Source organism: Halichoerus grypus, chromosome 4 (genome assembly GCF_964656455.1).
Source record: "Halichoerus grypus chromosome 4, mHalGry1.hap1.1, whole genome shotgun sequence".
Classification (NCBI taxonomy): Eukaryota; Metazoa; Chordata; class Mammalia; order Carnivora; family Phocidae; genus Halichoerus; species Halichoerus grypus.
The window spans coordinates 143,043,460-143,059,499 of NC_135715.1; the positions used below are offsets into that span (position 1 = coordinate 143,043,460).

Genomic DNA, 16,040 nt, shown 5'->3' on the forward strand with positions numbered 1-16,040 from the left:
GGTCCTTGGGTAAATGCTCCAGCCTCTCGTTTTTCCAGTGAGGAATTCTAGAGTGTGTTCCACACAGTTTCTCAGCAGGTTTCAGACTCTTATGATTGAGAAAACTCCTTGTTTCATGTTTCTTTTAAAAGCAAACTTGTCAATTGATATTTATATTAAAGCATCAGGAAATCTGGTCTAATAGTATCTTTCAGAATAAAAGAATTAGAGCTTCCGGTTTGTTGTTGGGAACTTTATTACTGTAAAAATAAAACAAAACAACAACAACAAAAAACCTTTATTGTCTTAGTTTGAATGCCCCAAGAGCAGACCTTGGGACAAGCACTTGAGTGCAGTCAAGTTATTGAGGAAAGGTGGGGGAGGTGCCTCAGAAGAGTGGATTAGAGGGAGTCAGGGAGAGATTGAAAACATTTTCTTTATGGATCACTAATTGTTTTACTTATTGCATGTTTTACTTTAGTAATTTTTTTTTAAATAAAGAAAAAGTAAAAGAAAAACAAAAGAAAAAATAACCAGCAGTACTTGCTAGACATATCTGATTATTCTACCATCACAGACTCATCTCTAAAACTCACCCAGCATGCTCCAAACCACTCTCCCTTTCCTCTCCATTTCCACTCTTTCCTCTGCTTTTCGTGTTGCTTTTCATGGTATCATCATTGTCTCAGTCACCTGGCCTAAAAATGGCCTGTCATACCTTACTTCTCCATATTACCTGTCCTTGACAATTCATGTCAGTTTTTTCCCCAATGTATTATACCAATTCTTTCATTTCCCCTGCCCTACACTCTACCTAAATTTAGGTCTCAAGACTGCCCTTTATGCCAACACCATTTGTTAGCAACCAACTGTCCCTTCTGCCCCCCAGTGTATGTGGCATTCACATTTGACTATATTGTCTGGTTCTGTAAAGCATATCATCTGTCTCCTTGAAAATTATAAGCTGCTTGAAGTAGGACCTATCTTCACATGTCTTTGCACCTACTAAGGGATGTAATACATTGTTTTGCATGTAATAATGCATGAAAATAAACTCATAAACATTCATATTTCTCTCCATTTATGACACTAATAATAGAAAAAGTTCAAATCATGTAAGGGCCATTCAAAAAATACTTAGGGAGCACCTGCTCTGTACCAGCCAGATATCAGGGGCTGGAGATTTAGTGCTGAACAACTGCAACAACACAATGTGAGTGTTCTATGCTCATATTCTAGGGAGAAAGACAAAATGAAAAAGTAAATACATATATGATTATGAGTTAAAGGGCCCCAAAGAGAATAAACAGCATAGCCTGTGAAAGATCAATGTGGTGACCTATTTTATTTATTTATTTATTTATTTTAAAGATTTTATTTATTCATTTGAGACACAGAGATACAGAAAGAGAGAGAGAGAGAAAGCATGAGCAGGGGGAGAGGCCGAGGGAGAGGGAGAAGCAGGCTTCTCACTGAGCCAGGAGCCCGATGTGGGGCTGGATCCAGGACCCTGGGATCATGACCTGAGCCAAAGGCAGACGCCCAACCGACTGAACCACCCAGGCGCCCCTGGTGACCTATTTTAAATGGACGGGCAAGGAAATCCTCTGGGAGAAGACCTTTAAGTTAAGGCTGAAGAAAGATACAAATCATGCGAAAAGTCAGAGGTTCTGTGTGCAGGCAGAGGGAACAATATGGACAGAAGCCTCCAGGGTGAAAAAACTTCGATGCACTTAAGGAAATTAAGGACGATCTAGGTGGCTAAAACAACATGACCTGGGGCAAGTGGCCGATGGCAAATGTGCAAAGTAGTCAGACGCCAGGTCACTGGGTCTTTGTAGGCCACGTTAAGTTTGTACTGGAAGAGCAGTTGGAAATTATTTCAAGGATTTACACAAGGGAGTAGCATGCATGATTTGATTTAGAATTTTAAAAGTTCACTTTAGCTTCTTTGTAGAAAATTGATAGTGTGGGGAGGGATGAGTAGGGAAACCAGGTAGTGGATTATTGAAAAGCCCAGGTGAGATTTCTGCACTTGGCAGAGGGGACCAGCAGACAGAAGGACAGAAGGACAGAAGAAGATAAACAGATCAACTTGAGATATAGTTTGAAGGTTGAACTGATAGACTTGATGATTGATGGCTTAGATGTGGAGAACAGAGAGAGGAAGAAGTCAAGGATTACTTTCCAAATTTCTGGTCTGAACAACTGGGCAGACAGAGTGCTATTTATTAGAAAGGAAGAGATTGGGTGCAGGAATAGTTTAGACTCAAGTGAGGAACAGAACTCAGTGTTAGATATGTTATATTCACAATGCCCACTAGACAGCCAAGTAGAGAGGTCAGGTAGGCAGTAAAACATATGAATCTGGAGCTCTCAAGAGAGACATGGAGACATGAATTGGGGACTCACAGTGGTATGTAATAGTATTATATAGCTGGTATTTAAAGACACAGGAAATGGGTCAGATCTCCTAAAGAGAGAGGAAAGAGAAGGAAAGAGGGCTCAGAATGGAGCTCTGGGGCTGTCCCATCCTTGTGGTGGAGAGAAAGGAGCCAGCAAAGGAGACTCACAGTGGCCAGACAGAAGGCAGGGGTGGGGGGAGAGGGGGCTCAAAAAGGTAGTATTCCAAGAATAGAGGCTTTCAAGAAAGAGAAATGCTCGCTCTGAGAAGCTGGTTGAGCCCATATCAGAATCCTCCTTCCTGGGGAGGCCTTCTTACCAAGGATAGAGATCACTTGGATTCCATCTTTTACTCGAGTCCTTGATGCAGCTTCGAGCACACAGTGGCCACCTGTAACCTATTGATCAGATGACACATATCAATTGGATGACTGCATATTTAAGTTCAGTTGAGGGTGAAGAGTAGGCATAAGTTGTTTTGAGAAGTTCTCTTCTCCCCATCTATCCTCCTCCCCCGACATGATTCTCACACTTGCCTACAAAAGCACTTATTAGAGAGATAACAGTATTTTCAGGCAACATTAAACACACTTTATTCCTACTGACTTAACAAAAGTGAACTGTTCTCTAAGCCTTGGAGGAAGGAAACTCAGGGCTAACACAGAGTATGAAGTAGTGGTGGGTAGCTGTCTCTGGAAAGGTGGTGAAATTATAACCATAATCATCACCACACTCACAGAAATAAGGTCGTGCCCCAACAAGTGCCCTACTGACCGTTACTCATCTTGATTATGCTATGAAAAAAATTGTGTTGAGTGGATTTCATTGCATAAGCATTTGGTGAAGGGAGGGAAAGAAAGAGGGAGGTGTTTAGGTCAGTGGCATGGCTAGAGTCTGGAGGGTATGGGAGTGCCTTTGATATATCTGTTTCTTGAGCCTCAATGGAAAATGTTGTGGCTGCAAACGAGAGGGACTGCTGATTTCAGAATGATGACAACGTTTGCTAGTTGTAGAACTGGGTTGAAATCAGCACACAGATCTACTCAGAAAGAAACACAACCTGAGTGGAAAAACAGAGCAGGACCCTTCACCATGGGCCCTGATAGCTACTTTTCTGGAAGCCACTTCATTTCATAAATGTGATAAATAGATTTATCACACACTATTATTTGCCTCTTACTTTATTGCAAATAATGAGAGAGGGTTACTGTTCCTTTTGTTTGTTGACAAAAGAGTAAAAATAATTGGGTTGGGTGTGGCTAGAATACCCTAACATTCCACCGGTATCTCAAACTCCACCTTGTCTAAAACTCAGTTCATCAGTGCCTGCCCATCACACACATTCACATGCATGTACACACACCGGCATAGCCTCATTCCTCCGGTGCGTTCTTTCTCTTTGAATTAGCACCATATATCCAGTTCCCAAACTGACACACTCTGACTCCTTCTCAGCTCTGCATTCATATTTACCAATACTATCACTGGGTTTTATTGGGTTCTATCTCACAGATATCTCTCGAATCTATTTTTTCCTCTATCCCTCCTTCTTAGTTTAGGCCACCACCGTCTTGACAGGTACTGTTGTGGGAAGCCTCCAAAATTAGGTTTTCTGTATTCAGTCTTTTCATTTCACATCTGAAGCCCAAGACAAATGGTCTTTTTTTTTTTTTTAAGACTTTTTATTTATTTATTTGACAGAGAGACACAGCGAGAGAGGGAACACAAGCAGGGGGAGTGGGAGAGGGAGAAGCAGGCTTCCCGCTGAGCAGGAAGCCCCACACGGGGCTGGATCCCAGGACCTGGGATCATGACCTGAGCAGAAGGCAGATGCTTAATGACTGACCCACCCAGGCGCCCCAAGACAAATCTTTCAACTGCTTCCTATCCACCCCAGCACAGAGTTAAAAATTCCTAACCTGGTGTTGGATGTTCATGATGTGTCCCTGCTTCCCTAGGCAGCTTCCTGTAATACTTGTGTGTGAGCAGCTAAATGCTCCAGCCAAGACCCCTTCTCCCAGTTCCTCTGTCTGACCCCGCCAGCATCATCCTTCATTCTTCCTCTCAAATTGCTCAGCCTAACTCACCCCTTTGTCCTTCAAATCTCTTTTTAAGTGTCCCTAAATCATTCAGAACTTTCTCTAGTTAGCAAAATCTGTTGGCTGAAAATTTTCCTGAAGGCTTGTCCTGCCTTGCTCACTGAGGTAACCTGTGGGCTTAGCATAGTGACTGCTCAATAAATATGCTGAAAAGATGGAACAAGTATTTTAACGATGTGTCTGCCATTACAACTTAAGATGTGCTATTTCAGTTTGGCTTTAATGAACCCTTCTTTCTTTTTTCTTTTTTTTTTTTTTTTAATTCATATAGTATTAATTAAGAACTGGACCTGCATCTCCTGCAAATACCAGCCTAACCCGTTATGGCCGTCTCTCTAGTTGCTCTAGAACTTGAAGCACATCTGGATAGCATTAGGATAAAAATCGTCACCCAGTTCAGGTATGCTGTGCTGTGGGTCCCCAGTGCATTTTCAGGGGTTCACTGTGGTGTCTTTCTCTTGACCTCGTACTGGGTCTACACCCCTGATGGCAGGTGTAATCCTTTGGCAACGATGGATGCATGGAAAGGAGGAGCATGGAGAAGCAGACGGAGATACCTGTTAAAGTGAAGCAAGTTGGTGCTTCCTTAACCCAGCCTCCGCGTTGGACTCTGCAACAGCCTAAACTGTGTTCCATTCAGTTTGCCCTGCTTACCACTCCTCTGCCTCGGGAACGCAGCCCGGACTTTAGAGGAAGTGTGGGGTGGAAGGAAGTGGGCATAGAAGGGTGCAGGGCTCTTGAAGTGCATAGCCATAACGTCTTTGTCACCGAAGCCTGCCTCAGGAGCTTTCAGGGAGTTCCTTTTGTTTATTTGGCTTTAATTTGTGGCCCTTTCGTTAATTTCTCTAGTGGTTGCTTATGGCCTCTCTGCGCACCGCCCCCCCCCCCCCCACGCCCACCATCAGAGATAGAGCTTAACTATCCACCTCCGTCCTGGTGCCCGAGTTTGTGGCTGGCCTTTTTTGGGCCACGCCAGGCAGGCCGCGGAGATCCCATGCTCGTCGTGGTGCGCGCGCAGCTCAGGTTGGGGCCACGCCGCTCCGCAGCCAGGCCTCAACCACGGTTAAAAGGCGAAGTCCTTGTCTCTTCCAGCTCCCCTCTTGCAAATCCTGGGAGCCCAGAGTTATCCCGCGCTTGGCGGGCTGGGAGGCCCCGGCCCGGACTCGCGTCCCGCGCAGCCGAGGTCCCCCAGCGCCCCCTACAGCCGCGCGTGGGGTGAGACGGCGCAGGGTCCTGTGCCTCCGCACCACGCCCGGGACCCCACCCAGAGGCCGGCTCCCCGGGACCGCGCGAGCACCCGCAGCTCCTGGCTGCAGAAGCGGGGCGTGGGCCCGGCGGGCGTGCTGCATCCCAGATCAACCTCAATTGCTCCGCCCGCGGCGGCCCGACTTCCCCTCCCTTCCCCTGTCCCTCCCTCCTTCCCTCCCTCCCTCCTTCCCTCTCGCCCGCCGGCGCCGGACACGCTGCACTTCTCTTGGGGCGCTTTTCCCCTTAGCCGACCGTCTCATCCCCCGCAACTTTGGACCGTGGCCGTTTGGTGTTGAATGTTCTCCTCCGAGAGCGCATGGCTGGGGAAGCGAGGTGCGGGCTCGGTCCCCGAGGGGCCGCCGTCTGGGAAGCGGTGCTGCTGCTGCTGTGCCTGGGGGTCCCGACCGGGCGCCCCTACAACGTGGACACCGAGAGCGCGCTGCTCTACCAGGGCCCCCCCAACACCCTGTTCGGCTATTCGGTGGTGCTGCACAGCCACGGGGCGAACCGATGGTGAGTGGAGTGGGACTGGGCGCTTTGGGCATCTGAGAGCCGCGAGGGAGCGGCGCCTCAGGGATCCCCTGCCCAGTTCAAACTTTCCTCCCTCTGGAGGAGCCAGAAGGGGTGCGCTGCGACGGCCAGCCTGCTGGATCTGCTCGGGAAGCTAACTGATCTCGGGGTGGCACGCCTGGGGTGCGCTCTGGTGCAAGGCTCTGGAGCTGCGAGTTGGGGGTGGCGGGCTGGGTGCGCGAGGTGGTGGGCGGAGGAGGAGGAGGTTTGGGGGAGCGGCCCGGCTGCCAGCTGCGAGCCTGTGGAGACCAGGAGTTCAGTGGGCAGCTCAGCTCACGTCTGCGCGCACGTGCACGTTTCTCGCTTTAGGCTCATAGTGGGGGCGCCCACGGCCAGTTGGCTTGCCAACGCTTCAGTGGTCAATCCCGGCGCGATCTACAGATGCAAGATCGGAAAGAATCCAGACCTGAATTGCGAACAGCTCCAGCTGGGTGAGTTGGGTCTGGGACCAGGGGGGAACTAGCACAAGTCCTGGAAAATCTCATTGTTGCCTATTCTAGTTTAAAATGAATGATTTTCACTCTTAACTCCAAACCATCTAACCTTGTTAAAACAAAAGTGACTCCCTTCGTTCTGTCAACATTTTTCTCCCTTTTGCTTATGACAACGATGATTCCAGTACCCTGGCAAAACTATGGAGAGGAAAGTTTCTGAGGATACATTCTCTCCACCTCTCCCTCTCTCCCCCTTATGTAAAACACATTTTAAAGTCTCTCAGCACGTTAAAGACGGGATCCAGCTAGGCCATCACTTAAGCATTTTATTTCCATCTTTGACCTATCAGGCTTGTTAAAGAACAGGCTAAGGGGCCCGATCAAGAATAGCAGTTGGAATTGATCCCATATCCTGTCATTGAGCCTAAGGACTTTCTAAAAAAGAAAATGTTACAGTTTTATTTAGAATATGAAATATAAAAGAAGAGCATAAGGAAAAATTGGCATCCACATTGTTACTATAATTAAAATGACGGCTAAAGTACAATTGTTAATTTTTCTCTCCCAAAACTCTCATGTTAAATGGATACCTCTATTTGAAGTCATTTCTTAAGGTCTCTTCTTAGCTAAGTGACAACTTGAAAAAGTGTATTTTGATGGGGGAGAGGAGAAAGTTCACATTTCAAAGCCAAAAGCAATGTTGTTTTGCACAGATACATGGGGGAAGAAAGGGGAACTAGTATTAATTTAGACCTATCTTGTTCTAAACACTGCTAGACACTGCTATATATGTTGCTCCCCGCCCCAGAGCCCCACTGGGTCGTGGTTGGCATTGTTCCTACTTTACACATGAGGACTCTGTGACTCAGAGGGTTGCAAGTACTTTTTCTGAAGTTACTCAGCTAATGAGGGAAAGATGGGACCTCAAGTCAGTCAAGTCAGCTTGGTTCCAAAGTGCAAGCCCTCTCCTTTCCTTTGTGCATCTTCAGTACAAATAAAATTAAAAATAAAATTAAGAGTCCAGTATGTTGTCTGCCGAGCTGATACATCCTCTGCAAATGGTGAATAAAAGGTTACAATTGGCACTTTTTTCATATTTATCTTTGTGATAAATAGACCTTTGGGATAGGCTACAGCATCTTTTATTTTTTTTTAATATTTTATTTATTTATTTGTCAGAGAGAATGAGAGAGTGAGAGAGGCAGGCAGAGGGAGAAGCAGGTTCCCTGCTGAGCAAGGAGCCCGATATGGGACTCAATCCCAGGACCCTGGGATCATGACCTGAGCCAAAGGCAGACGCTTAACTGACTGAGCCACCCAGACATCCCTGGGCTATAGCATCTCTAACCCCTTTTTCTTTTTATAGTAGTCTTTGCTTTTTCTCCAACTGGGAAGCTGGTTTCCCTCATTTAGAATGAATTCAAAGAGAGTATGCACGTAACTCAGAGAGCATCCATAAAAGTCTAGCAGTTGTCTGTAGCATGTAGCCTCTCATTAAGTATCTTCCATCCCAAAAGGCAGACCAGGAAGGCATGACATTCATAGACCTATCCATTTGGAACAATTCTGCAAAGCATGATTTTCATGAAAGAGTTGTGGGATGAAGAATTAGGGAGTGGAGGAGACAAACTCGATCTGCCAGAGGATCTTGACAGAGTCTCAGCAAGGAAGAGTTTCATTTCTGTTGTCCTGTCCATTTCCTGATCCATGGCATTGTAACTGCTGGTATTTAACACCTACTTCCTATCTGGAAGGGCACTGAATCTATTTCTAGGTGTCTGCGTCTAACTGGAAAGATCATGTCATAATATCACACACAATTTGAGATAATAATGCCTGTCAAAATGGAAGGAAAACCGAACTTTTGGGGCACGTGGAGCTTACGGATTGACTATAGACCTATCCTCAGAGAAATATGCACATGGTTGATGTGCCAGAAACGGGAATTAAGTGAAGATTTATTGGATGGATAAGTGAATAAAGGCAAAGTGAAAGTTTGATTGCCATCAACCTGATTGATGAATAAGAGAATTAATTAGAAATGATAAGCCGAAAGACATTTTTAAGTTTCACAGTTTTAGTCAACAAAAAAAGGTGTTGACTGAGATAAAAGGCAAAAAGGAAGACAAGTTTTCTGGTCAATCAGTCGGTTGAAACACTCCTAGCTGTGGTAATAGCTTGGAATATTTGCAAAAGAATTGACTGAAGTTGTTTCTCACGTAGCATTTTAAACAATATATCTTCTATTCTTTCAATAAAGAAATTGTGTGTTTCTATTCAGAACAAACTCAGAAGTAACCTGAAGCTGTAAAATAAGGGATTGGGGATGAAGTCTAGAAAGGAAACACTAAAAACAATAAATTGGTAGTGAAAGACATTTAAGGATTATCGGCTTTGTGAACTATGTAATATTTTCTGTAGAAAAGCTTCAAGAAAAAAATATGGAACCACAGACACGTACAGTATTCTAATTCTATAGATTATGAGAATGGCTTTAGTTATCCTGTCTCAAAGGGGGGTAACTATACTGTATAGAAAATGCTTAGCTGGATACCTGACATATAACAGATATTTGAAAATTATTAGTTTATTTCTTTTTATCCCTGTGTTCTACTTAAAACTATATCTGTATGTTATCTGCTGTAGTCAGGTTGAGGTTAATAAATAGGGACAATTAAGAAACTAAACAGAAAGTTAAGTGTATAAAGTAAGAGGTAACAGTTGAGATGAAACATGGTAAAAAATATTTTCTTGTTGACCCAACCGGAAAAACCTTATAGTAGTAGCTAAATATTCAGCTATGATTGCCATGTCAGTACGGTGTTTTCTTTCACTTGGAATGGCTTAACTTGCTATCAAGGAGATGAAGTTGGAAGATCTCTTAAAATGGTGCCCAGCTCCTAGTAAGTTAAATACTATCCACATGGACTGGTCTTTAGGTCTCAGTTAGAATTTCACATCAAAGTTTGACTCAGATGGACTCCTCCTCTCGAAAGAGGAGATCAGTACCCTCCCATTACATGCCACCATCCCTGGATAATGTTGTCACATGCTGTGGTATATTCACTGAGGCCATAATCAGAAGTGAGCAGCAGATGCCTATTTATCTAGAATGTTCAGGGTGTAAGGTGTTGAGAGTAAGATACCCCTTTTAGTGAAGTGAATTGACTTTAGAAGAGGTGCTTTTCATCCTGCATGCAATCTGCCTCCACCTCCCTGCCTGCCTGAGAAGTGTCCTCTCCACTCAGTTCTTTGGTATTTCCCTCTATGAACCAAAGGAAGGTGGTTTCCCCATCAGGAAGGTCTGAGCCCAGACTTGTTCCCAAACACGTTGTGTCTGAGGAGGCCATAGTGATTTCACATGTCTGGTTGCTTTTCCATCAGGCATTCTGTATCCTTGCTGAGGCTTTTTTAAAGGCAACTTTGATCCCACATGGTTGCTAAATTAAGGCATTACAAATAATGACTCCATTACCATATGGAATCATAGACTTTCCATGGATTACCGATATTCAAAGCATTAGAACATAATAAAATACATAAATTATTATAAAATTGTACTAAAAAGATTGTCTTTATTTGGTTATTCAAAAGACATTCCAGATCTTTTATTACTTTGGAGCCACCACTAATAGCATTATACGCATGCTACACACACACACACACACACACACACACATCTGGGTAATAGAGTCTAAAGTTACATAGTTACACTTCCCTGTATGGTAACCAGTAGCCACATGTGGCTCTTGAGCACATGAAATATAGCTAGTTTGCAATGAGAGGTGTTGTAATGTAAATTAAATGATGGATTTCAAAGACTTAGTGCAGAAAACAAGATATAAAACATCTCCTTAATTTCTTAGATATTAATTATATGTCAAAATAAATATTTTAAAATTAATATTGATTACATATTTAAATGATAATATTTTGGATGTGCTAGGTTAAAGTATATTTTTAAAATTATTTTTATTTACTTTTTTAATGTGACTACTATAAAATTAAACAGTTCATATGTGGCTTGTATTATAATTTCTATTGGACAGCACTGCTCTAGAGAAATATAATTCCCCTGCAAGGGAAAACACTAACTTTGTAACAGGTGCTTTCCAAGTGTCTGTGCATAAATGAATAGGACTTTCACTTTTCTTTTCCAGACCAAGTGCTGCATAATTACTAGACCTTTAAGGTTCTTGCTTGTGCCTCTCTTTTCTTTACCAGAAAGAACAATGATCCATCACAAGTTGATCATCATTATTCCCCTTCAGATTTCTTTCTAGAATTATATCACCCTAGCCAACCTCCGGGGTTATATTACACAACCTATTTGGAAGAGGTTAATTAGCATTGCATTGTTAAACTAATGATTACCTCATTCTCGCTTCTGCCTGATTTGCAGGAATTATTAGCTTAACATTAAAAGGCAAACCTCACACTGTTGAAACTTCAAAAATGTTCTTGATAACTTTTCTTTTTCATTTGCAGTACTCTTTAAATTGTACCTTATGAAGCTGAGACTGATACAGACTGGTCATTTTGAAAAATTGCCCCTGAACGTAGGTTCTAATTATGCAAAAATCAAGACAGAGAGCTTCATTAATAAACTATCATGTTAAGAGAATTAAGTTTCCTGATTTCCAGCAATTTCCCAAACTCCATCTCTAAAAGAATGGCTTCCACCTAATTTGAGAGCTGAGGTTTTCTAAATGCATTTCATTTTTGCCTTAAGTTTACCTGATCACTGAGTAATATTCCCACTGACTACATATATCTCCCCTAGGCAACAGTTCTAGAGCCAGATACGTCAATCCATTGTACATGTGGGTCATTCATTCATTCATTCATTTACCGAGGGGTGCCAAAGGGCCAGAACTTGGACGTAGGAAAGAAACATGGTCCTTGCACCAAGGAAGGTTACAGTCTATAGGATAGACTATTATAGGAAAGTATGGTGAGAAGATCTAATCTAATTAGGAAAATAAAGTGATGACTTCCTAGGGGATTGATACTCAAGTGGAGAACTGAATAAAAATCAGAAGTTAGCTAGAGGAGGAGGTTTATGGGACAGGATGCCAGACAGAGCAAACATTGTATGTAAAGACCCTGGTCTTTGAGAGCATGGCATCTTTGAAATGAAAGAAGAATGCATACAATTGGACTGTGGAGTGTGAAGTGGATGGTAAGTGGGAGAGTTAAGCAAGGATTATTTTTGTACAACTTTGTGAGCTCTGGTTAAGGAGTATGAATTTCCCATAGGTAATTAAAGCTGGGGAGTGACATGATCAGATTTGTGTTTTAGATACTTCTGGTTGCAGCGGAGTGAATGCTTTGGAGTAAATGAGTCAAGGCAGAAGGTAGTGAAAGATTTTGTTACAATTTAGGCTACATGTGATAAGTGCTTGTACTAAGACAGTGGCAGCAAGAATGGAGCAAAACAGATATTCTACAGTTATTTAGAAGACAGACTCAACAGGACTTGGTAATTATTAAACAAGAGATGAAAGAGAAGAAGGTTTCAAAGATGTTACCCAAGGTTGTGACTCAGACTGTTGGATGGATGATGGTGCTGTCCACAGAAGACATGGAAATAAATATCTAGTAATCAGTTGGATGTATGGGTCTGGTGGGCAGGAGGGGTCTGCTGTGGCAATTTGTGGAGTTGACTGCAATTGACAGAGATGGTAATCAAAGCCATGGGAGTTAATGAGTTTAACTTGGAAGCTCTCTAGGCTTCCAGAGGGTTCAGGATAGATCCCAGAGGATTCCTACTATTTGAGAAGTGGCTAGAACAGTATTGCTCAACTCTGGCCGCAAGTTAGATTCTTCTGCAGAGCTTTAAGAATACCAGTGCTCGGGGGATGCCTGGGTGGCTCAGTCAGTTAAGTGTCTGCCTCCAGCTCAGGTCATGATCCCAGAGTCCTGGGATCAAGTCCCGCATTGGGTTCCCTGCTCCGTGGGGGGACTGCTCTTACCCCTCTCCCACTGCCCCCCCCCATGCTCTCTCTCTCACACTCTCTCTCTTTTAAATAAATAAATAAAATCTTAAAAAAATAATACCTATGCTCATCCTAAATAAATAAAATCTCTCTGCAAGTGGATCTAGGAAGGTGTGTCATTGTGATTTATAGTACGAAATATAGTTTGGTCTTATTTGCTGTTTCTGGCACAGAACTCCTAAAACTCTTGGAATTTTCTAAGTGAAGAGAGCTACAAAGGTGTCTTTTGTGAGTGAGGTGGCTTTTGGAGCCCATGTAAGGATGGGGGCCGGTTACCAGTGGAGCCAAACATGTGATTGGAGGGTTGAGACTTTCCATCCCACCCCGTAACCTCCAGGATGGAGAGAGGGGCTGGATGTGGAATTAATCCAAATGGCCAATGATTTCATCAGTCATGTGTCTATGTAAAGAAGCTGCTATAAGAACCCAAAAGGACAGGGCTGGGAGAGCTCCTGGATTGGTGAACACATGAAGATTAGGGGAAGAGTGGAGTGCTCAGAGAAAGTGCAAGCTCTGTAACCTTTCCCCATGCCTTGCCCTGTGCATCTCTCCCTTCTGGTTGTTCCTGAGTTATATCCTTCTATAATAAATTAGTAATCTAGGAAGGAAAATGCCTCTGAATTCTGTGAGATGCTCTCGTGAATTAATCAAACCCAGGGATGGGGTAGTTGGAACTTCTGATAGCCAGTTGGTTAGAAGTATAGGTGACAACCTGGACTTTTGATTGGCATCTGAAGTGTGTTTGTGTATGTGTGTATGTGTATTGGGGATGGGACAGTTTGTAGGACTAAGTCCTTAACCGGTGGGATCTGATGCTATCACCAGATAGTGTCAGAATTGAGTTGAATTGTAAGGCACCCAGCCAGTGTCAGAGAATCGCTTGTTGGTGTAGAAACCACCCCCCCCAACCCACACACACACACACACTGGAATTGAATACAGAACCCTTAGTAGGGCATTAGGGTTTCCAAATGTCCCCAGATGATACCAATATTCATCCATGGTTGAGAACGACCGGAGAAGAAAAGAGGAGCCTGAAAAAAGTACTGAGGAGAAGCTAAAGAGGTAGCAAGGAGATCAGGTCAGTGTGGCATTACAGAAGTCAAAGGATGAGAGATCTTGGGAAGAGATGAGTGGTTGGCAGTATCAAAAGTCGCCAAGAGGTCAAGCAAGGTGTAAGAACTTAGTACAGCTCACGAGTAACCTTAGTAAGACCAGCTTTAGTGGCAAAGCCAGACTGCAGAGGGTTGAGGAGAAGTGAGGAGTAAGAAAATACTGGTAGCAAGTGTCAACAACTCTTTTATCTGGGTTCTTTCTTCATTAATTAAATACATTTTATTGGTTACTTATGCTAGGTAGTAGGAATAGAAAGTTGAGTAAGACATTGCTGAAGCCCTCAAAGAAATCACTCTAGATGACAAGAGAGACAGGTAAACATTAGATCATTCATGATGAGAGTATGTATTAAATGTGATGATAGAGACACAGTGGGGAGAAGAAATTGTTTGAATGATGAGAGAAGGTTTCCTGGAAGAGCAGACACCTGAGTAGTTGAACTTGTTCTGGCCAATTTTGATGAGCAGATAGTAAAAGCTCAATAAATGTGAAATGGATGGATACATTTCTCAGATTTGGGTAATTCCTCTGCTATACACTTCAGCATCATTTCCAAAAGTCTGGGTCAGCCTTGGGTTCCAAAGATTCTGCGTGCTCATACCAGGCAATCTAAACAATAATACCCACTCCTGGGACAAGGAGCTTGGAACTGACCATCTTTAAAAACTGGGATTTTTTTTTTTTTTAATGTTAAGACAGCTGGAAACATCAAATTAGAACATGGAAGTGGGCTTACAAGTGTTCAGTATTGCTGTGTGTTTGTTCTGATGCCCCCCAAAATTTAAAAAAATGGGGGGAATCTTTTTCATATAAATTATTTGAAATGCTATAATTCACAATAAATATGTTCAGAAATAGTAAGCCTGTAGACTTAGTCATCAGATCTCTTTTATAGGAAATACTGTGTGAAATGGATTAGGCATGTCCTTTCAAAATTACACCCTGTGTTGAAGATTCTTTCAGTGTATACCCTATGTTTGTAAATCTTTCTACCTCTACGTCACCTGATCCCATTCTTGTCTTGTGAAAGTTTTTAATATTCTTTAGAAGGTCATTATTTTGTCTGCAAATCATTGTCTAACATCTTATCCCATCCTTTAAACTTTGGACAGAAACATGTCCTCTGACGTCTGTAACTCCTCATCTCGATCTGAGCCTATATTGAATAATGCCATGGAGTTCCTGACTGACTCTTATTTCTCTCACATACTTCATACCTCGCATCTTCCTGACCTCCTCCATCCTACCTTGTAAACTCCCAAACCAAGCACAGTGCTTCAATATTGACCGCCTACTGTTAAGTGAGAGCAGGTTTCCCTAGAGGTTCTTTTTTTTTCCCCAGTTTACATTTTTGTATTCTTGTTTCAAAGACACTCAAAATGGTATCCGTCTATTAGTGATAGTTTTTCAAATGAATCCATAAGTCCAAGAGCTTAACTGAAAACCATGGAAATAAAGAATTTTCTTTCCTTGTTTTCTAATGTTGGAAATGAGTGTTAAAGGAGTAGGTTATTATAAAATTTGTATAGGTTTATGAATAATTTCAATATTTGGATTTGCTCCCTGCCTCACAGGGAAATAGCAATCATTGTGACGTAGTATAGGGCGGCGGCTGACAGTGTCTACCTGAATCCTTCCTTCCCCACTGACTAGCAGCGTAACTTTGGGCAAGATGCTTAACCTCCCTTTGTTTCAGCTTCTCCATCTGTACAGTTTGCATTTTGATAATAATATGTGCTCATGGGATGTAATGAAAATTAAATGAGTTAATATGTATGTTTACATGGGATTAAAAGTATGCTTGGGTACATAGGAAGCATGTAATAAATATGAGTTATTATTGTTAAGACAATGGTCCCTCTTTAAATTATGCTCACCGAATGTATCGGTCGTGGTACACTTTTCTGCTGTCCTTTCTGCTGCAGTTAGTGAAAGGACTTGTGTAGGTTTCCTGTAGGAATTTGAAGAAGTTGGGGCCTAATGTCCCTGGAGGAAAATCCGAACCTAGAATTAAGCTCACAAGTGACCTAGTTTTCTAGAATTTTGAGGTCTAATGATGACTCAGGATCAGCCCTGATTTATAAAATTGCAGCCCTAAAACTTGGCTCTTCTGCTTAGGGACATCTACCTCTATGCTGAACTCTTTCTGAATACAATAAAATAAAATAAATAAAATAAGATGTATAAAGTAA

General features: G+C 42.7%; 1 protein-coding gene across 2 annotated transcripts in view; it reads left to right on the forward strand.

Moving 5' to 3' along the window:
• Positions 1-5,747: 5,747 nt before the first annotated feature.
• ITGA4 (integrin subunit alpha 4) overlaps positions 5,748-16,040 on the forward strand; it is a 78,632-nt gene continuing 68,339 nt past the window's right edge. Inside the window, exons 1-2 of one of the 2 annotated variants that reach the window (XM_078071062.1) lie at positions 5,748-6,242; positions 6,609-6,730. In XM_078071062.1, coding sequence (XP_077927188.1) covers positions 6,046-6,242; positions 6,609-6,730 — 319 coding nt within the window. In that variant the 5' untranslated portion in view covers positions 5,748-6,045. The remainder of the gene's footprint in view (positions 6,243-6,608; positions 6,731-16,040) is intronic. The other variant, XM_078071061.1, reaches the window with a different exon arrangement.